We start from the raw sequence: 22,511 nt of genomic DNA, 5'->3' as shown, positions 1-22,511 counted from the left end.
AACAGTAACTATTTCATGTAAGAATCAATAGATGCTAACATTTGCAGGTGAAAATATGATGAAATATAGGCTATTTTCAAGTTTCAAAGAGTTTCCCCATAACACAAATAATTAAAAACCATAATGTAGTAACTTTACAGTAGAGAAACCTGGCAAGCAACACCTTAATCAATGTTCAGTTTTCATCAGTGATGGAACAAATCAACATTACATGCCTCCTGATCTGATAACCTAGGAAAAAAACAACAATAATTCTCTGGGTTTCCTGCCAGAAGTCCAAGACCTGAATCTAGTGATGAGGAAAAAAAAATCAACAAACCTAAAACAAAAGACATTCTACAAAATAACTGGCTAGAAAAAAAAAAGACTGAAAAACTATTTCAGATTAAAGGAGACCTGCCTCTAGAGAAACCTATATGCAGGTCAGGAAGCAACAGTTAGAACGGGACATGGAACAGCAGACTGGTTCCAAATAGGAAAAGGAGTACGTCAAGGCTGTATATTGTCACCCTGCTTATTTAACTTATATGCAGAGTACATCATGAGAAATGCTGTGCTGGAAGAAGCACAAGCTGGAATCAAGATTGCCGGAAGAAATATCATTAGCCTCAGATATGCAGATGACACCACCCTAATAGCAGAAAGTGAAGAGGAACTAAAAAGCCTCTTGATGAAAGTAAAAGTGGAGAGTGAAAAAGTTGGCTTAAAGCTCAACATTCAGAAAACGAAGATCATGGCATCCGGTCCCATCACTTCATGGGAAATAGATGGGAAACAGTGGAAACAGTGTCAGACTTTATTTTTTGGGCTCCAAAATCACTGCAGATGGTGACTGCAGCCATGAAATTAAAAGATGCTTACTCCTTGGAAGAAAAGTTATGAACAACCTAGACAGCATATTGAAAAGCAGAGACATTACTTTGCCAACAAAGGTCCGTCTAGTCAAGGCTATGGTTTTTCCTGTGGTCATGTGTGGATGTGAGAGCTGGACTGTGAAGAAAGCTGAGCACTGAAGAATTGATGCTTTTGAACTGTGGTGTTGGAGAAGACTCTTAAGAGTCCCTTGGACTGCAAGGAGATCCAACCAGTCCATTCTGAAGGAGATCACCCCGGGATTTCTTTGGAAGGAATGATGCTAAAGCTGAAGCTCCAGTACTTTGGCCACGTCATGTGAAGAGTTGACTCATTGGAAAAGACTGATGCTGGGAGGGATTGGGGGCAGGAGGAGAAGGGGACGACAGAGGATGAGATGGCTGGATGGCATCACTGACTCGATGGACGTGAGTCTGAGTGATCTCTGGGAGTTGGTGATGGACAGGGAGGCCTGGCGTGCTGGGATTCATGGGGTCACAAAGAGTCAGACACGACTGAGCGACTGAACTGAACTGAAAGAGATATGATGGTCAAATGCTTTATGTAATCCTGTACTGTACCCTGGACCAGAAAAGGACTTTAAGTGGCAAAATTTTAATAAAACCTATAGGTTAATAATATTGATCCAATGTTAATCTCCTGTGATAACAGAAGAGAATATACACACCCTATTATTTAGATTTAAAAGCATCTACATTATGTCAGCAACTAGCCTCAGAAAAAACTTTGACATATACATACACATGGAGATACATATATAAAATAATAAAGCAAGTCTGGCAAATATGAGTATTAGGGGGATCAAGGCAAAGGATATACATTATTCCTTTGTTCTAATCACTCAACTTCTTCATAAGTCTGCAGTTTCAAAACAAAAATATTACCCTGGGCTTCCCTGGTGGCTCAGTGGTAAAGAATCCACCAGCCAGAAGATCCCTGGGTCAGAAAGATCCCACACGCCATGGAGCAACTAAGCCCACACACCATCACTAGTGAGCCCGTGCTCCAGAGCCCGAGAACTGCAACTGCCAAGCCCATGAGCCACAACTACTGAAGGCCGTGCACCCCAGAGCCTGTGCTCCCCGACAAGAGAAGCCACCTCAAGGAGAAGCCTGCGCACTGCAGCGAAGAGTTGCCCCCGCTCGCCACAACCAGAGAAAGCCCACATGCAGCAATGAAGGGCCGGCACAGCCATAAATAAACAAAATCATTTATAAAAAAAACAATGTTACCTAATGGATAAGTAACCTCCGTTTGAATTTGACGATAGTCTAGTCCGGGGATCTGCAAACTTTTTCTATAAAGAGCCAGTCAGTCAATACGCATTTTAAGCTTTGTGAGCCATAGTCTTTTTCACAACATCTCAACTCTGCTGTTGTGTCACAAAAGTACTGAAAATGAATGGGAGTGGCTATGTTTCAATAAAATTTCACTTACAAAAATCGGCAGTGGGCTAGATCTGGTCCATAGGCCAGTGTGCTGATCCCTGGCCTAGTTCACATCAAAGAAAATGAATCTGAATAATTATACCTTCAGTTCACATGTATGGAGCACAAGCTAGACACTATGTTAACTGTTTTATCCACATCAACTTATTTACTCCTGCACCAACATGATTAAGTAAATGCTATGATTTTTTCTATTTTCTACAGAAGAAATGATGTGAAGACTTGACTAGTTAGAAAAGACCCTGTTGTTGGGAAAGACTGAGGTGGGAGGAGAAGGGGACAACAGAGGATGAGATGGTTGGATGACATCACTGACTCAAAGGACAAGAGTTTGAGCAAGCTCCCAGAGTTGGTGATGGACAGGGAGTCCTGGAGTGCTGCATTCCACGGGATCACAAAGAGTCAGACACTGAGCAACTGAATAACAGCAAAGGAAATGAGTCTAGAGAAGTTAAGGAACTTGCCCAAGGTCATACAACCAGTAAAGCGTAGGCTCTGGGTTTGAACCAGGAAGGGTCATCTACATACAAGGAACTGTAAGCAATACGCTACACTTCTCACAAGGACTGAACTGTCACATGCAACACCCAGGAACTAAAACCATTTTAACAATAGCTAAACAACCACCTAACCTCAGGATTTACATTACAAAAAGCCACTTTTCACAAACCTCCTGCAGCTGCTGAGAAATAAGTCCCAGTTGATCCTGCCGTCTTTCCACCAGCTCTCTTTCTGTTCGCATCTCTTTCTCTATTTCCTGAAGCCGCCGCTCCACTCGATCTGAAACCTTAACATAAACAAAGAAAAAAGTGCCATTATAGAGCTGCTAGGCAAAAAAAAAAAAAAAAAGACTAAACTGAAGAGATATTTTATGCCAGATACACTACTGCCTAAAGCATTTAAGACTGTGGCTTACTTGTAGAACCATTTTTAATGACATTTATAAAGCAGGTCACAAAAATACTCACTAAAAGTTGCAATAGTAAACAATCATTAGTTTCCAAGTAATCCAAACCTAGACCCCAGAAAAAGACTGAAATGTTTCAAAGTATAACCTGTGTCTAAAGATCAGAGTGAAAGGTAATAAATTAGAAAAGAGTGCCCTCTGGTGAGTTAGAAGACAATTACCAATTTTGCCTACAACTGTATTTATTACTTTATGAATGATAAACTGTTCTATTTAGTTCTTTTTCATTTTAATTATCTAAAACCATGACCTGCCTTGGAAGGTTTTGATGTTCATATGCAACAAATAATTGAAAGGGCTTGTCAACCTTTGCTACTCTGATGTGCTAAAAATAAACCAAATGTAAAAGATCAAAAAATCAGGTCACATGGAAAAATGTTTAATTGGGACTCTCTAAAATAAACATGAAAGAATTTATTCTCTGATGTAAGATTTTTCCTTGCTGAAAGTTATCCACATTCAAACACACTTCATGTGTATTATTATACAGTCCCCTAAATAAAATATACACTACTTGACTACTTGCATATATTTGGTATAGGAGGATACGATAAAAGACATTTGTATTCATTTAAGAGAAGCAATACATACAGCCCTGTTACAAGAAATCTTTTGCCACAAATTCTATAGAGTCAGTAAGGGTCTTGGTCACAAGGGATCTTACTGGGGCAACAGAAATATCCCAAACTAGATTATTAAAACAAGCCCTGGTGGTGACTGTGGCTCAGAATGTGAGCTCCTTATTGCAAATTCAGAACAGATTCAAGGGATTAGATCTGGTAGACAGAGTGTCTGAAGAACTATGGACAAAGGTTCATTATATTGTAAAAGAACAGGCAGTGACCAAAACCATCCCAAAGAAAAAGAAACACAAGAAGGCAAAGGGGTTATCTGAGGAGGCTTTACAAATAGCTGAGAAAAGAAGAGAAAAGGCAAAGGAGAAAGAGAAAGATATATCCAACTGAATGAAGAGTTCCAGAGACTAGAAAGGAAAGATAGGAAGGCCTTCTTCAGTGAACAATGCAAAGAAGTTGAGGAAAGCAACAAAATGGGAAAGAGTAGAAACGTCTTCAAGAAAATTGGAGATATCAAGGGAATATTTCATGAAAGGATGGACATGATAAAGGACAGAAACAGTAAGGACCTAAAAAAAAAGCAGAAGAGATTAACAGGTGGCAAAAACACAGAGAAGCTCTTAATGATCTGAATAACTGCAATAGTAAATTTGGAAAACTCAGCAGTGGCCACAGGGCTAGAAAAGGTCAGTTTTCATTCCAATCCCAAAGAAAGACAACACCAGAGAATGTTCAAACTATCTCACAACTGCACTCATCTCACACAATATCAAAGTAACGCTCAAAATTCTCCAAGCCAGGCTTCAACAGAACGTGAATCAAGAACTTCCAGATGCTCAAGCTGGATTTAGAAAAGGCAGCGGAACCAGAGAACAAACTGCCAACAACCACTGGTTCATTGAAAAAGCAAGACAACCGGAGCAAAACATCTACTTCTGCTTCATTGACTATTCAAATGCCTTTGACTGTGTGGATCACAACAAACTATGGAAAATTAGAGATGGGAATACCAGATCAATTTACCTGCCTCCTGAGAAACCTGTTTGCTGGTTAAGAAGCAATAATTAGAACCAGACAAGGAACAACAGACTGATTAAAAATTGGGAAAAGAGAAAGTCAAAGCTGTACACTGTCACCCTGCTTATTTAACTTCCAGAGCACACTATGCAAAATGCTGGGTTGGATAAATCACAAGCTAGAATTAAGACTGCCGGGAGAAATACCAACAACCTCAGATATGCAGATGACACCATTCTAATGGCAGAAAGCAAAGAGGAACTAAAGAGCCCCTTGATGGAGTTGGAAGAAGAGCAAAACAAGCTGGTTTAAAATTCAGCATTCTATTTGCAATTTTTTAAGGAATGTCCACACTGTTCTCCATAGTGGCTATACTAGTTTGCATTCCCACCAGCAGTGTAAGAGGGTTCCCTTTTCTCCACACCCTCTCCAGCAATTATTGCTTGCAGACTTTTGGATTGCAGCCATTCTGACTGGTGTGAACTGGTACCTCACTGTGGTCTTGATTTGCACTTCTCTAATAATGAGTGATGTTGAGTATCTTTTCATGTGTTTGTTAGCCATCTGTATGTCTTCTTTGGAGAAATGACTATTTAGTTCTTTGGCCCATTTTTTGATTGGGTCGTTTATTTTTCTGGAATTGAGCTGCATAAGTTGCTTGTATATTTTTGAGATTAGTTGTTTGTCAGTTGCTTCATTTGCTATTATTTTCTCCCATTCAGAAGGCTGTCTTTTCACCTTGCTTATAGTTTCCTTTGTTATGCAGAAGCTTTTAATTTTAATTAGATCCCATTTGTTCATTTTTGCTTTTATTTCCAGTATTCTGGGAGGTGGATCATAGAGGATCCTGCTGTGATTTATGTCTGAGAGTGTTTTGCCTATGTTCTCCTCTAGGAGTTTTATAGTTTCTGGTCTTACGTTTAGATCTTTAATCCATTTTGAGTTTATTTTTGTGTGTGGTGTTAGAAAGTGATTTAGTTTCATTCTTTTACAAGTGGTTGACCAGTTTCCCCAGCACCACTTGTTAAAGAGATTGTCTTTACTCCATTGTATATTCTTGTCTCCTTTGTCAAAGATAAGGTGTCCATATGTGTGTGGATTTATCTCTGGGCTTTCTATTTTGTTCCATTGATCTATATGTCTGTCTTTGTGCCAGTACCATACTGTCTTGATGACTGTGGCTTTGCAGTAGAGCCTGAAGTTAGGCAAGCTGATTCCTCCAGTTCCATTCTTCTTTGCTGGGCATACACACTGAGAAAACCAGAATAGAAAGAGACACATGTATCCCAATGTTCATCGCAGCACTGTTTATAATAGCCAGGACATGGAAACAACCTAGATGTCCATCAGCAGATGAATGGATAAGAAAGCTGTGGTACATATACACAATGGAGTATTACTCAGCCATTAAAAAGAATACATTCGAATCAGTTCTAATGAGGTGGATGAAACTGGAGCCGATTATACAGAGTGAAGTAAGCCAGAAAGAAAAACACAAATACAGTATACTACCACATATATATGGAATTTAGAAAGATGGTAATGATGACCCTGTATGCAAGACAGCAAAAGAGACACAGATGTGTAGAGCAGACTTTTGGACTCAGAGGGAGAGGGAGAGGGTGGGATGATTTGGGAGAATGGCACTGAAACATGTATACTATCATGTAAGAAACAAATCGCCAGTCTATGTTCAATGCAGGATGCAGGATGCTTGGGGCTGGTGCACGGGGATGATCCAGAGGGATGATGCAGGGTGGGAGGTGGGAGGGGGGTTCGTGTTTGGGAACTCATGTACACCTGTGGCGGATTCATGTCAATGTATGCCAAAACCAATATAGTACTGTAAAGTAAAATAAAGTAAAAATAAAAATTTAAATTAAGAAAAAAATTCAGCATTCAAAAAACTAAGATCATGGCATCTGGCCCCATCACTTTATGGCAAATAGAAGGGGAAAAAGTGGAAACAGTGACAGATTTTATTTTCTTACACTCCAAAATCACTGTGGATGTTGACTGCAGTCATGAAATTAAAAGACTCTTGCTCCTTGGAAGAAAAGCTATGACTAACCTGAACAGTGTATTAAAAAGCAGAGCCATCACTTTGCTGACAAAGGTCTGTACAGTCAAAGCTGTGGCTTTTCCAGTAGTCATTTACGGATGGGCAAGTTGGACCATAAAGAAGGCTGAACACCAAAAAACTGATGCTTTTGAACTGTGGTGCTGGGGAACACTCTAGAGAGTCCCTTGGACTGCAAGGAGATCAAACCAGTGAATCCTAAAGGAAATCAACCCTCAAAAGTTGCTAAAAGGACTGATGCTGAAGCTCCAATAATTTGGCCACCTGATGCAAAGAGTTGTCTCAATGGAAAAGACCCTGATGCCAGCAAAGATTGAAGCCAAAGGGAGTGGCAGGGGATAGGATGGTTAGAGAGCCTCAAGGACTCAATGGATATGAGTTTGTGCAAACTCTAGGAGGCAGTGAAGGACAGAGGAACCTGACTGCTACAATCTACAGGGTCACAAAGAGTTGGACACAACTTAGCGACTGAACAAACAGACACAAAACTAGATTATGGTGATAGGTGCATAACTCAGTACATCTACTAAAAATTATTTAATTGCACACTTAAAGCAGATTAATTTTATGGTAAACTATACCTCAAATCAGGTTATTTTTTGAAAAGACCTGGCAAACATAAGTTCAATTAGTCATAAAGGTTAAGCAAAAATATTCCATCAAAAATTAGTAGTTAACATTTACTAAGACTGGTAAGTCTTGGGTTTCCAACTTTGAGTGCTCAAGAGCAATTAAGATATATATAAGCAATTATATATATATAATTAATATATATATGATATTCAGAGTACTTTACTAAAACCTCAAAACACCTTTAGCATCAGGCTTCTAATTTATTCTAGCAATCAACACTAATATCCCAACAATTTACTACTGCATCTGAAATAAAGGCAGTACTTGCTGTTACAGAAACAATATTAAAAATAAATCAAAAAAAAATAAAGCTAATTCATTCTATTTTTACAAGTGGTAATACTTTTGTTGCTCACTCAATATGAAAAGTAATACCAACACATATTAAAAATAAATAATAGGGAATGATCTCAAACATATTAGGATGGCGATTATCAACAAAAACCAGAAAACAATGTCGGGGAGGCTGCGGGGAAAATGAAACCCCCACTGCTGGTGGGGTGCGCAAGTGTGGGGCCACTATGGAAAACAGTCCAGCGGCTGCTTAAAAAAGAAAGAGTAGAGTTACCACATGATTCAGCAACTGCATTTCTAGGCATACACCCAAAAGAAGCGAAATCCGGGTCTCAAAGAGATTATTTGTATACCCATGTTCGTGGCAGCATTACTCACAACAGCCAAAAGGCAGAAGCAACTCAACTGTCCCTGTACAGTGGTGGGTGCAGGGGCCTGGGGGAAGGAGGAATAAGTAGCTGCTGTTTGACGGGTGCAGCTCCAGTTTCGTAAGATGAAGAGACTTCTGTATCTGGTTGGACAACCGCGAAAGCACATAACACTAACGAACTGAACACTTAAAAATGGGTAAGACGACAAATTTCATGTTATATATATTTCACAATTAAAAATAAACAAATAAGATAGAATGATAAAAAAGTTTTTAATCTGTTAATATCATCTATCAGAAGAAAAATAACATTAAGTATTTTGTTGTATACTCCCAAGAAATCTTTCTATGCATATGTATATGACTAGTCAAACATAATTCCATTTCATTTAAATTTTTAAACAAAAATTGGGATATTAGAGCTTTGTAAATTTTTTCAGTTTATATATATATATATATATACATACAGTGTATATATACATATATACATATTTTTTTCTTTTTGCAGTTCACATATCATGGATAAATTTCCATGACAACAAATCTATATCCTGATTTTTAGCAAAGCTATAGTTTTCTGTCCACTGATTAAAATAATTCCGTTTATAATGGGATAACTGTAATTTATTTTTACTGGCACATGTTGTGACAGATATGCCTGTATAAGATTATTTTTGTAAACTCAAAACACAAGCTTTATGTAGAATTATTAAGGCAAAAGGTATGAGTCAAAAAAATTTTTTTAAATATGGACTTGACAGAATTTTGAACTTTTACCCAAATTTTTAATTCTAAAAAGACCGAGGCGATGAAGCAAGGTATTAACCATGAATCACAAAACAAACTAATGAGAAAACTGATTCCAATACAAGTCTCCTTTTTCAGCAGCATCTGTAATTCTCAGCTCCATTTTCACACACTCATTCATTCAGTAAGAATACACAGACACTAATTTGTTCCAGCTTAATGCTAGGCAGAGGTTAGAGATACAGCAATACACGGATGTATGCACAGACCCTACCTTTCAATAACTTTTATCCATTGAAGACTGACACTAAATGAGTAATTAGAAATTTTCTAATTAAATTCAATGAGTTGAACAACTGATGTACTTCAAGTAAGCAGGCTGTGCCTATATTAGCATCCTATCAAAATGTAAGCAATTCAAGTAACTAAATACCAAAATCAAAACCCAAGATTATTTAGCCATTATCTACCTTACTACCATAACTGGTACATGAAATGAGACTGAGGTACCATATTTGAAGGACTCTCCGTTTTGAAATAATTGTCGTGTTAGGCAGTTTCTGACAGGGTTTCAACTGTCTCTGCTTCCTGGTGTTCATACACTGGTAATAACTTCCTCCCCTTGAGTGTGGGCTGGCCCTAGTACTTCCTTCTAGTGAATAGAATGTGACAAAAGTGATGAAGTGTCACTTCAACAATTAGGGAACAATAAATTAACTTTCAACTTAATAGCATGTTTTCACTTCTCACTTGCTTGCTCTAAAGAGGCAAGCTGCCATGTGCTGAAATGCTTTGTGCCGAGACCACATGTCAAAGAAACAAAAGAGGTCTCTGACCAACAGTGCATGAGGCCTGATGCTTCAATCCAGTAACCTAAAAGGAACCAAATGAGCAAGGAAGGAGATCCATTCTAGTGAAGCCTTGAGATGACCGTAGCCTGTGAAAGACCCAGAGCCACACCTGAATTCCTAATCCATATTAACTGTGAAATAATAAAGGTTTAAAGCCACTATGTTTTGGGAGATTTATTATGCAGCCATAGATAGTTAACTAATGTAACTTTTTAATTGATTTTCAAATAAATCCTCACCTGAGAAATAAACTAGAGTCTTACGAAGAAGAAAAAAATATACATATATATGCTTTTTCTACTTCATCCACAAAATTTCTATCCACTTCACATAATTTTCTTCTCCATTTCTAATTATTAAGACCCCCACTTCATCCATGGTAGAGGGATTTTTAAATAGACAGGTAGCTGGTCAGTATTGAGAAATAGCCAAACAGTACTGAGAAAAAAATAAAACATATACACAAACTAGCATGATTGAAACTGAATAAACACACAAACTATTTTATGAATTTCATTGACTGTGTGGATCACACCAAACTGTGGAAAATTCTTCAAGAGACTGGAATACCAGATCACCTGACCTGCCTCCTATGAAACCTGCATGCAGGTCAAGAAGCAACAGTTAAAACTGGACATGGAACAACGGACTGATACCAAATCAGGAAAGGAGTACGTCAAGTCTGTATATTGTCACCCTGCTTATTTCACTTATATGCAGAGCACATGCCGTGCTGGATGAAACACAAGCTGGAATCAAGACTGCTGGGAGAAATATCAACAACCTCAGAAATGCAGATGACACCACCCTAATGGCAGAAAGTGAAGAGGAACTAAATGCTTCTTGATGAAGGTGAAAGAAGAGAGTGAAAAGGCTGGCTTAAAACTCAGCATTGAAAAACCTAAAATCACGGCATCTGGTCCATCACTTCATGGCAAACAGATGGGGAAACAATGCAAACAGTGACAGACTTTATTTTCTTGGTCTCCAAAATCACTGCAGATGGTGACTGCAGCCATGAAATTAAAAGACACTTGCTCCTTAGAAGAAAAGCTATGACAAACTTAGACAGCACATTAAAAAGCAGAGACATTAGTTTGCCAACAAAATCTGTATAGGCAAAGCTATGGTTTTTCCTGTTGTCAAGTACAGATATGAGAGCCAGACCATAAAGAAGCCTGAGTGCCAAAGAATTGATGTTTTTGAACTGTGGTGTTGGAGAAGACTCTTGAGAGCCTTTGGACTGCAAGGAGATCAAACTAGTCAATCCTAAAGGAAATTAATCCTGAATATTCTTTAGAAGGACTGATGCTAAAGCTGACACTCCAATACTTTGGCCACCTGATGGAATGAGCAGAGTCATTAGAAAAGACCCTGATGCTGGGAAAGATTGAAGGCAAGAGGGGAATGGGATGACTGAGGACAAGATAGTTAGATGGCATCATCGACTCAATGGATATGAATTTGAGCAATCTTGCAGTCCACAGGGTTGCAAATAGCTGGACATGACTAAGTGACTAAAAACAACAAAATTATAATCATCCTATAGGGCTACCAAAGTATCTAGATCTAATCATCCAGAGAGATTAATATGCTCAAAATATTTTCCTTTTTCTACTGTTAATATTTGTATTGAGTTACTCAACTCCAACTAAGTCAGCAACAATCAAGGACCTAAAACATACATTTGGATAGCTCCAGTTTTCTCTTTGTCTATTCTTTCTCATCTCTTTGTCTATTCTTTCTCATCTCTTTCTATGTTATATTCTACATCAGTTAGGGTACAAAGGATCAAATACACATCAGCTCAAATAAGATAAGGGTTTCTTTCTCTCTCATCTTACTGCCCAGAAGAAAGTAAGATTAAGCTGTCAGGCCACTCTCTTCCCTAAGGTCATTCAGAGATCTAGATTCCTTCCATCTGTTACTCCGTCGCCCCCAGACTGTTATCCTCACCTGCATGGTTTAAGCTGGGTCAGTGCTACAACCCCATTTCAATTCATATACAGACAGAGGAAGTCTCAGTCAAGTGGCTTTGTTTTCAAGGAGACAACCCAAAAGGTGCACGTACCACTTTTACTCACACCTAGTCAGTCACATGGTCACAATTTAGACACGTAGGAAATCTAAGATATGTCATCTCTACCTGAGTCATCACGGGCCTGGATAAAACTGCTGGGGGTGGGGAATAGGCTCATAAGAAGAGGAAGATGGGGATCTGATGCTAAAGGAAAGAAGGAACTCAGTACAATGGGCCAATTAGAAAAACATATCCACGCATATTGCAGTTTTAAGGTAAGCCACATTTCATCCCTTTTGGAAAAGAGTAAGATAAATGTTAATTCTCAGATTAAAGTATTAGAAGAGGACATTCAAAATACTAATTATAAAATTGAGCAATATGCAACAAATTACAAATGCACATAAACTTTAATCTTATAAATCCACTCTTAGAAATTTATTCTACCAATTTACTTTCCCATGTGAAAAACAGTGCATGTTCAAGATCAATAACTGCAGTGCTGTGGATAAAAGCAAAAGATTTAAACCACCTAAATGTCCATCAGTATAAGACTGGTTAAATAAATTATGGGACATTCAATGGAATGCTTTAAATATTAAAAGAAAGGAATTAGGAAGCTCATGAAATACTAATATGGAACAATATCAAAAATATATTAAGTGAAAAAGGCAGTATACAGAAGTGTTTTCACTACGCTAATTGCTGACAATGACAACAAAGGGGGAGTAAGAGCGGCCCCCCTAGAGGCGGTGGCTATCAACAGAAGACTTGAGTGACAAAAGGGAGCCAGCCGCGCAAAACAACGGGAAAAGAGAAGCCAATGCAAAGACCAAAATGTAGGAATGAGTTTGGCAAAACCAAGGAACCTAGAGAAAGCCAGATAATGCAGGCAATATAGCCTATGGTAAATCATTTGAAACAGAATAATCTCAGGGAGGGTTTTAAAAAGCATTAGAGAAATTCACTGTGATGACTACTTTTAAAAATCACTTGGGAGAATTCCTTGGCAGTCCAGTGGTCAGGACATTGTGCTCTCACTACTGCAGGCCCAGGTTCAATCCCTGGTTGGGGAACTAAAATCTCACAAGCTTCTCGGCATGGCCAAAAAATAAAATAAAAATCACCTGGGAACTGTCAGTACGGATATGGACAACTGTAAGAGGCAAAAGACCAAGTTCAATGCATTCCACTGCAGTAAACTCAATAAAAGTGACTGAACGGAAGTATTAGATGATATAGACGGAATTGAGCAAGACTGCAAGAATTAAAAATGACAAAATTTGATAATGGATTGGAAGTGTGGTATGAAAAACAAGATCTAGAGTGAATCCTAGGTGACTGCTAGGTAGATTGTTACACACTTTCCTGAGACAGAGAAGACCAAAGGAAGAGCAAACATAAACAGTTCTAAACAGAATGGCACAGGCTTTGTACCTTACAACACAGCATACATTTATAACTTTTGAAAGATAAGATAATTCCCAATAATAAGATTATAAGGACTACATGCATTATTGCCACTCCACATTTATTTTCTATTTCTGAGACCTAAGGGAAAAGCCTAACACTGAAAAATTCTTTTTCACCAGAGTCCATATTAATCAGTCAAATTCACTGCCAAGATATCAAAATGTCCTGAATCTCTAAATTTAGCTGTAAAAAAAGCAGGATAACAATGAAAGTTAGGACAGCTTTTAAAGTCAGCATTTTAATGAAGAGAGAGGAAACAACAGCAAAAGCATTCTATTCACAGGATTGTATTCTGGCGTTTCAATATGTTGATTCCTCAGATCTTTAATAATATCTGCTGGCTTAAAATCCACTTCAGTAAGTATTAGTTATACACGCTGCCATTGTAATCTCTCAATAACTATTTTATTCTAAATGCAGTATTGGGGGAGTTCTTAGAGTTTGATTAATAATTAACTCATAAGCTGCTGGATCCATGTTTACATTTCCAATTTAGTGGCCTTCCTACAGAAATCAAAATAAAAATGTTTTTAAATAATCAAACTTAATATGCACTCCTATCACACTCAGCCAGATAAAGCCCAGATAACTAATGGACTAAAATTTCTCCTATGGTATGATGCACACAAAATATTGTTTATTATCACGATTAAGTGTTGACAGAAAATATTTCCCATAACATCATGCTAAAATAATATTCCCCTTGAAATGGGCAGTTTGAAAACAAACAAACAAAAATTTATGACACCCAAAGGATTAACAAATTAGATCTTGGCATGTGCTATAGGAACTAATACTTTCTGCCGCTCAAACAAAAATGTGTTCTATAAACTTTCAAGATATATTTCAGTTACTGAGAAAAATGCATGATAAACAACTGTAGCCTCAGAATAATGCACAATAAATGTGATTAAAAGCAGTTACCAAAAGAAATTGAAATTGGTAGACGACAGGAGCAGTCAGTCATTTTTCTTTATGTACTTGACAATATTTAAAAGGTTTCCACAGTGAATGTGCATCACTTTGGTAATCTTATTTTAAACTTAAATCTGGAGATGGGGACACAGGTTGCAGCCTCTGAGAAGTTTAATGCTCAGACAACAAAACTGAATCTTCCCTGAGACAGGCTATCATTAATTCACAAATACAACACAGTGTGTCAAACTGTTACAAAATGTAAACTCTGACTTCAACTGGGATGAGTCACAAAATCTATACTAAGCCTTGCACAAACTGAAAGTAAACATCATGTGGCCTTCAGAAGACCTTCTAAAATTCAACATATTATTTTTTAAGCTTTGCATTAGACAACTGTTTCTTAATCAGAACTACATACAACCAAGCGAAGTTTGAGAGGATCTGCACAGTTATGAGACAAATCTGCTTTGAAAGCAAATTACAGAAAGCACAAAACAAGCTGTAACATCACAACTTGATGGGAGGAAACGGCAGATAAAAAATTCAAAAGAGTGCACAATTAGGTATGTACAATTTCCTAAGTTTTGACAACATAAAAGGATGTGCCCTGATGAGGTGGGCCCACTGGGTAGCTCAGTAAATAGTCAAGTTGTATAAACCAATCACACCAATGAGCTAAGCAGTAGTGAGGTGTGACATCTAGCTGCCCAGTTATAGCTTTTATCTAACACGGAGTAATTCTTGATACATGGTAATGATGAGAGAACTCAGACATTCTTTGAATTCAGCTGTTAACTTCAAACTCGGTGGTTATAGTTTAGCTCCATGTTAACATTCTACACTATATAGATAATACTTGATAATTTTATTTGCTATATGAAAGAAATATAAACACAGTAACTTGGTTCATTATGGCTTTTTTTTATAAAACGGCGAAAGGTGAAACTTAGCAAATGTAAGGTGCATTGTGCAAATTAGCATTTCAAACTCCAAACTATCCCACTTGTCTAACAATGTAACAAACTAGCATGACAACTGGGTATGTCCATGGCTTACTCAGATCTACAAGGATCTCAGAACAATAAGAATATTTGAATTTGGATCAAAGTTCTTATAAAAAGCATGCTCACAAGTTATGCACCTATGTAGCAAGTAAAGGAAGACTCAGCTGAAAAACTTGGTAAAATCATGTACAATAAAAACAGCAAACACAGTAATGGAACTTGATAGAAATAAAAAGATTCCAGGAGTTTCACTGCTAAAAATGATAGATCAGACGTGTGTGTTAGTTGTTCAGTCATGTCCAACTCTTTGCAACCCCATGGACTGTAGCCCACCAGACTCCTCTTCCATGGGATTTCCCAGGCAAGAATACTGGAGTGGGTTGCCCTCCCCTTCTGCAGGGAATGTTCCTGACTCAGGGATTGAACTTGCGTGCCCTACATTGAAGGCAGTGTCTTTACCATCTGAGCCACCAGGGAAGCCTGATAGACTAAGTCAGACCAATTCTCCCACTGAAAATAACTTAAATAGCAAAAACTACTACTTTAGTATCTGTTTTAAGGCACTAGAAAGCTTAAGAGATAAAGTCAGACGAGACCGAGATGCAGGATAAAAAAGAAACCCAAGAGGTCAGTCTATCTTCTCTCTCTTAAATATCAGCCTATTTCTGAAAATGAAGAAAAACAAGTTGATAACCCTTTCAAGGAAGGGTTAAACTTACACTATCCCCACACCCCAGAACTTTGGACTGGAATCCTGAAGGACTATATACAAGCATTAAGGATGAATCAAAAATAGCTGAAACCTGGCACTGAAGTGTAACACTGAAATATCTCAACAATAAATGATAAGGTAATTCATGATTGCTATTGCCCCTAGTCAAATCTAACAAAAAGGAAACATGTCCTTTCATATATAATAATTATCAAACTACCCATGCAAGATTTCTTTGAAGAGATGAATATTTCTGTCATCACAAATAACCAATCAAAACGAAAAAGAAGGCAAAAACAATGTGATCAAAATCCAAGAAAAATAAGAGGTAACAGAAACAGACCTATAAAAGGTACAAACAAGGGAGTTATGAGACAAAAGTATATAGTTTGAGGATTTTGGCAAAAAAAAACTACAAAGTAAACAGAAGAGAAATAAAAATTCTAGAAATGAAATGTGTGACGACTAAAAATAAAAATCAATAGGTGAGTCTGACAGATTTGATTTACCCAAAGAAAGGAACGAAATGAAAGATCAGCAGAAAACATTCAAAATAAAGAGTGGAGAAACAAATTTCTAAAATTATAGAAAATGAACCTAAGAGACAAAAAGGATTGACTGAAAAACTCTAACATTACATGAAATGTGAGGTCTACAAAGAAGAGACAGAGAGTAAGGCAAAAATAACTTTTAAAAAGACAAGTGAAGTTGCTCAGTCGTGTCCAACTCTTTGCAACCCCATGGACTGTAGCCTACCAAGTTCCTCCGCCCATGGGATTTTCCAGGCAAGAATACTGGAGTGGGTTGCCATTTCCTTCTCCAGCTGAACTTCCCGACCCAGGAATTGAACCCAGGTCTCCCGCATTGTAGGCAGAGGCTTTATCGTCTGAGTCACCGGGGAAGTCAACACAACTATAATCATCAAACAACAAATCAATAGAACACAACTAGTAAAACTGTAGAAAATCAAAAACAGGAAAAATTCAAAAGCAATTAAAGAAAAAATGCATATTATCCTCCGAAAAAGCACCACTAAGACAAACGGCTGACTTCTCAACAGAAACAACAGAACTCAAAAAATGATAAAAATGTTATCTGCAAAGTACAGAATGGAGAAACAACCACCTATCTACAATTTTATATCTAGTGAAAATTCCTTTCAACAAAGAAAGTGAACTAAAGTCACTTTCAGACAAATATAGACAGGATCTGTCACCAAAAGACCCACTCTAAATAAAATTCTAAATGGAATTCTGTTTGGTATATGCAGATTCACTCTAAAGTAAATTTCAAAGTGTGTTCCTAAGGCACATGTAGAATCTCAGAGATGCAGAAAGGAATAAAAAATATAGAAAGAGTGTAAATCAAAGAAAAATAAATATAAGGATAAATCTAAAAGAACAATCTATATAAAATAAAAATTAAAAGACATTTACTCCTTGAAAGAAGCGTTATGACCAACCTAGATAGCATATTAAAAAGCAGAGACGTTACTTTGCCAACAAATGTCCGTCTAGTCAAAGCTATGGTTTTTCATACAGTAGTCATGTATGGATGTGAGAGCTGGACTATAAAGAAAGTTGAGTGCTGAAGAATTGATGCTTTTGAACTGTGGTGTTGGAAAAGACTATTGAGAGTCCCTTGGACTGCACGGATAGCCAACCAGCCCATCCTAAAGGAAATTAGTCCTGAATATTCATTTGAAGAACTGATGCTGAAGCTGAAACTCCAACTCTGGCCACCAGAGTTCTCTGGCGAAGAACTGACTCATTGGAAAAGACTGTGATGCTGGGAAAGATTGAGGGTGGGAGAAGAAGGGGATGACAGAAAATGAGATGGCTGGATGGCATCACCGATTCAACTGTCATGAGTTTGGGTAAACTCCAGGAGTTGGTGATCGACAGGGAGGCTTACTGTGCTGCGGTCCATGCGGTCGCAAAGACTCAGCCACAACTGAGCAACAAACTGACTGATGTAGTTCAATGAAATACAAAATTAAAAGATATGATAGTAACAGAAAAGTGGAGAGTGAGATTAATGGGGTTAGAATTTCCTAAGTACTGCATTTCCTGGGAAGATCTTAAAGTGCTACTTTATATAGATTTGATAAATTTAGGATGCATGTTTTAATCCCTTCATTAACTACAAAAAGAGTAACAAAACAAGGTATAATTAGCAATATGGAAAACGAAAACTAATCAATCCAAAGGACAAAAAAAAAAAATTTTTAAACATCAGAAGTGGAACCAACAGAAAGCAAAGAGTAAGATGGTAGATTTATACAAACTAAATCAATATTTACATTAAATGTAATAGGAAAAATTTAAAATAATAGTAGGGAAGCAAAGTCCAATGCTGTAAAGAGCCATATTGCATAGGAACCGGGAAAGTTAGGTCCATGAATCAGGGCAAATCGGAGGTGGTTAAACAGGAGATGGCAAGAGTGAACATCAACATTTTAGGAATCAGTAAACTAAAATGGACTGCAATGGGTGAATTTAACTCAGATGACCATTATATCTACTACTGTGGGCAAGAATCCCTTAGAAGAAACAGAGTGGCCCTCACAGTCAACAAGAGAGTCAGAAATGCAGTACTTGGATGCAATCTCAAAAATGACAGAATGATCTCTGTTCGGTTTCCAGGCAAATCATTCAATATCATGGTAATCCAAGCCTATGCCCCAATCAGTAATGCTGAAGAAGCTGAAGTTGAACAGTTCTATGAAAACCTACAAGACCTTTTAGAACTAACACCTAAAAAAGATGTCCTTTTCATTATAGGGGACTGGAATGCAAAAGTAGGAAGTTAAGAAACACCTGGAATAACAGGCAAATTTGCCTTGGAGTACAGAATGAAGCAGCACAAAGGCTAACAGAATTTCGCTAGGAGAAGGTACCAATCATAGCAAACACCCTCTTCCAACAACACAAGAGAAGACTCTACACATGGACATCACCAGATGGTCAACACCGAAATCAGACTGATTACATTCTTTGAAGCCAAAGATGGAGAAGCTCTATATAGTCAGCAAAAACAAAACCAGGAGCTGACTGTGGCTCAGATCATGAACTCCTTATTGCCAAATTCAGACTGAAATTGAAGGAAGTGTGGAAACCACCAGACCATTCAGGTATGACCCAAAACAAATCCATTATGGTTATACAGTGGAAGTGAAATATAAAACTTAAGGGACTAGATCTGATAGAGTGTCTGATGAACTATGGACAGAGGTTCATGACACTGTACAGGAGACAGGGAGTAAGAACATCCCCAAGAAAAAGAAATGCAAAACAGCAAACTGGCTATTTCAGGAGGCCTTACAAATAGCTCTGATAAGAAGAGAAGTGAAAAGCAAAGGAGAAAAGGAAAGATATACCCATTTGAATGCAGAGCTCCAAAGAATGGCAAGGAGAGATAAGAAAGCCTTCTTCAATGATCAGTGAAAGAAATAGAGGAAAACAACAGAAAGGGAAAGACTAGAGATCTTTTCACGAAAATTAGAGGTAACAAGGGAAAACTGTCAAGGACTTTCTAAATAGCAAGTATTAAAACAACAACAGAAAAAGTGATTCTGTGAAGTACTGTCAGCTGCAGCATTCTCAAATGGAGAAAAGGAGGTCAGTGACAATCTAATATTACAGCTAATAAAAATCAGTCAACAGAGTACAAAGCAGAAACAAGGCAAACTAAATTAATTAAAACTACACCCAATATTTAGAAAGATATTTACTGTTCTACAGACATCATCCAAAACACAAAAGTAATGGAAGTGTAATGGTACATGAGTGACATTTGTACATGCTGTGCCCTCGGGGCGGGGGCGGGGGTTGGGGGGAGGTTCCCTCCCAGTGAGGGACGTTATTTTTTTTTTGGCTCCAAAATCACTGCAGATGGTGACTGCAGCCATGAAATCAAAAGATGCTTACTCCTTGGAAGGAAAGTTATGACCAACCTAGACAGCATATTAAAAAGCAGACATTACTTTGCCAACAAAGGTCTGTCTAGTCAAGGCTATGGTTTTTCCAGTAGTCAAGTGTGGATGTGAGAGTTGGACTATAAAGAAAGCTGAGTGCTAAAGAATTGATACTTTTGAACTGTGGTGTTGGAGAAGCCTCTTGAGAGTCCCTTGGACTGCAAGGAGATCCAACCAGTCCATCCTAAAGGAGATCAGTTCTGGGTGTTCACTGCAAAGACTGATGTTGAAGCTGAAACTCTAATACTTTGGCCACCTGATGTGAAGAGCTTACTCTTTTGAAAAGACCCTGATGCTGGGCAAGATTGAAGGCATGAGGAGAAGGGGATGACAGAGGACAAGATGCTTGATGGCCTCACTGACTCAATTGACATGAGTTTGGCTAAACTCCAGGAGTTGGTGATGGACAGCGAGACCTGGTGTGCTGCAGTTCGTGGGGTTGCAAAGAGTCAGACACGACCAGGCGACTGAACTGAAATTAATAGGGAAAATTCTCCTAATGAAAAACAAAGATTGTTAAATTTTTAAATGTTAAATGACACACTATAAAATAGCATAAAGATATCAAATCAAGGCATAAATCTTATAAACACTGTATTAGTTTGACTACAATGTAATACAATCAAGATCCCGGCAAGTTTTTAAACAATTTCACATTGATTCTAAAGTAAACACAAAGAGTAAAAAACACCAGACAATCTTGAAGAACAAAGTAAAAGGACTTACTCTATCATATCACAACTTTTCACAAAGGAATATCAAGACAGTGTAATATTAAGCACTATTACTCAGACATAGTTCAGTTCAGTTCAGTCGCTCAGTCGTGTCTGACTCTTTGTGACCCCATGAATTGCAGGACGCCAGGCCTCCCACGTCCATCCAGTCAATGATGCCATCCAGCCATCTCATCCTCTGTCATCCCCGTCTCCTCCTGCCCCCAATCCCTCCCAGCATCAGAGTCTTTTCCAATGAGTCAACTCTTCACATGAGGTAAAGATGACATAAATCCATTTCCAACCACAGGGAAGAAAGTATTAGGTTGGTGCAAAAGTAATTGTGGTTTTGAACTGTGAATATTAAATCATGATAACTAGGATGAAACACATCTTCATTAATCAAGATAGGAACCATTACAATCAACACATTTTTGCCAATGAGAAATGAATTTCTTTATTCCTATAGCATAAAAAATCCATGCATCAGGATTCGATGAACTCTTGGAAAGTATTTTCTGCCTCCTGCTGGTTGTGGAAGCATCTTTCCTGAAAAAAGTTGTTGAGATGCTTGCAAGAAGTGGTAGTTGGTTGCTGAGAACTCAGGTGAAGATGATGGATGAGGCAAAACTTTGTGTCCAATTTGTTCAACGTTTGACGTGCTGGTTGTGTGATGTACAGTCAGACATTGTCTTGGAGAAGAACTGGGCCCTTTCTGTCGACCAATGCCAACTGCAGGCACTGCAGTTTTTGGAGCATGTCATCGATTTGCTGAGCATACTTCTCAGATGTAGTGGTTTTGCTAGGATTCAGAAAGCTGCAGTGGATCAGACCAGTAGCATACTACCAAACAGTGGCCATGACCTTTTTTTGGTGCACGTTTGACTTTGGGAAACGCTTTGGAGCTTCTTGTCAGTCCAACCACTGAGCTGGTCATTGCTGGTTGTTACATAAAATCCACTTTTCGTCGCACGTCACAATCTAATCAAGAAATGGTTCATTATTGTTGCATTCAGTTCAGTTGCTCAGTCGTGTCCGACTCTTTGTAACCCCAAGGACTGAAGCACGCCAGGCTTCCCTGTGCATTACCAACTCCTGGAGCTTGCTCAAACTCATGTCCATCAAGTTGGTGATGTCATCCAACCATCTCATCCTCTATCGTCCCCTTCTCCTCCTGCCCCCAATCCCTCCCAGCATCAGGGTCTTTTCCAGTGAGTCAACTCTTCGCATGAGATGGCCAAAGTGTTGGAGTTTCAGCTTCAGCATCAGTCCTTCCAATGAATATTCACAATTTATTTCCTTTAGGACTGACTGGTTGGATCTCCTTGCAGTCCAAGGGACTCTCAAGAGCCTTCTCCAACACCACAGGTCAAAAGCATCAATTCTTCGGCACTCAGCTTTCTTTATGGTCCAACTCTTACATCCATACATGACCACTGGAAAAACCATACGTTTGACTAGATGGACCTTTGTTGGCAAAGTAATGTCTCTGCTATTTAATATGCTGTCTAGGTTGGTCATAGCTCATCTTCCAAGGAGCAAAATGTTGCACAGAATAAGAAAAGACAACACTTCAAAATGATGATTTTGTTGATTTTTGGTCAGCTCATGAAGCACCCACTTATCAAGCTTTTTCACCTTTCCAATTTGCTTCAAATGTCAAACAACCACAGAATGGTCGACACTGAGTTCTTCAGCAGCTTCTCATGAAGTTGAAAAAGGATCAGCTTCGATGATCACTCTCAGCTGGTCACTGTCAACTTCCAATGGCCGGCCTCTGTGCTCCTCATCTTCCAGGCTCTCATCTCCTTCACAAAACTTCTTGAACCACCAGTGCACT

General features: G+C 38.3%; 1 protein-coding gene across 1 annotated transcript in view; it reads right to left on the bottom strand.

The window, feature by feature from the left end:
• The window catches only part of CEP128 (centrosomal protein 128), a 466,954-nt gene that overhangs the window by 384,618 nt on the left and 59,825 nt on the right, over positions 1 to 22,511 (bottom strand). The window contains exon 8 of the mRNA XM_018053897.1: positions 2,992 to 3,108. Coding sequence (XP_017909386.1) covers positions 2,992 to 3,108 — 117 coding nt within the window. The remainder of the gene's footprint in view (positions 1 to 2,991; positions 3,109 to 22,511) is intronic.

The sequence above is a fragment of the Capra hircus genome, chromosome 10 (genome assembly GCF_001704415.2).
Source record: "Capra hircus breed San Clemente chromosome 10, ASM170441v1, whole genome shotgun sequence".
Lineage (NCBI taxonomy): Eukaryota > Metazoa > Chordata > Mammalia > Artiodactyla > Bovidae > Capra > Capra hircus.
The sequence above is the reverse complement of the archived record's forward strand: the minus strand, read 5'-3'. Positions and strand labels throughout refer to the sequence as shown.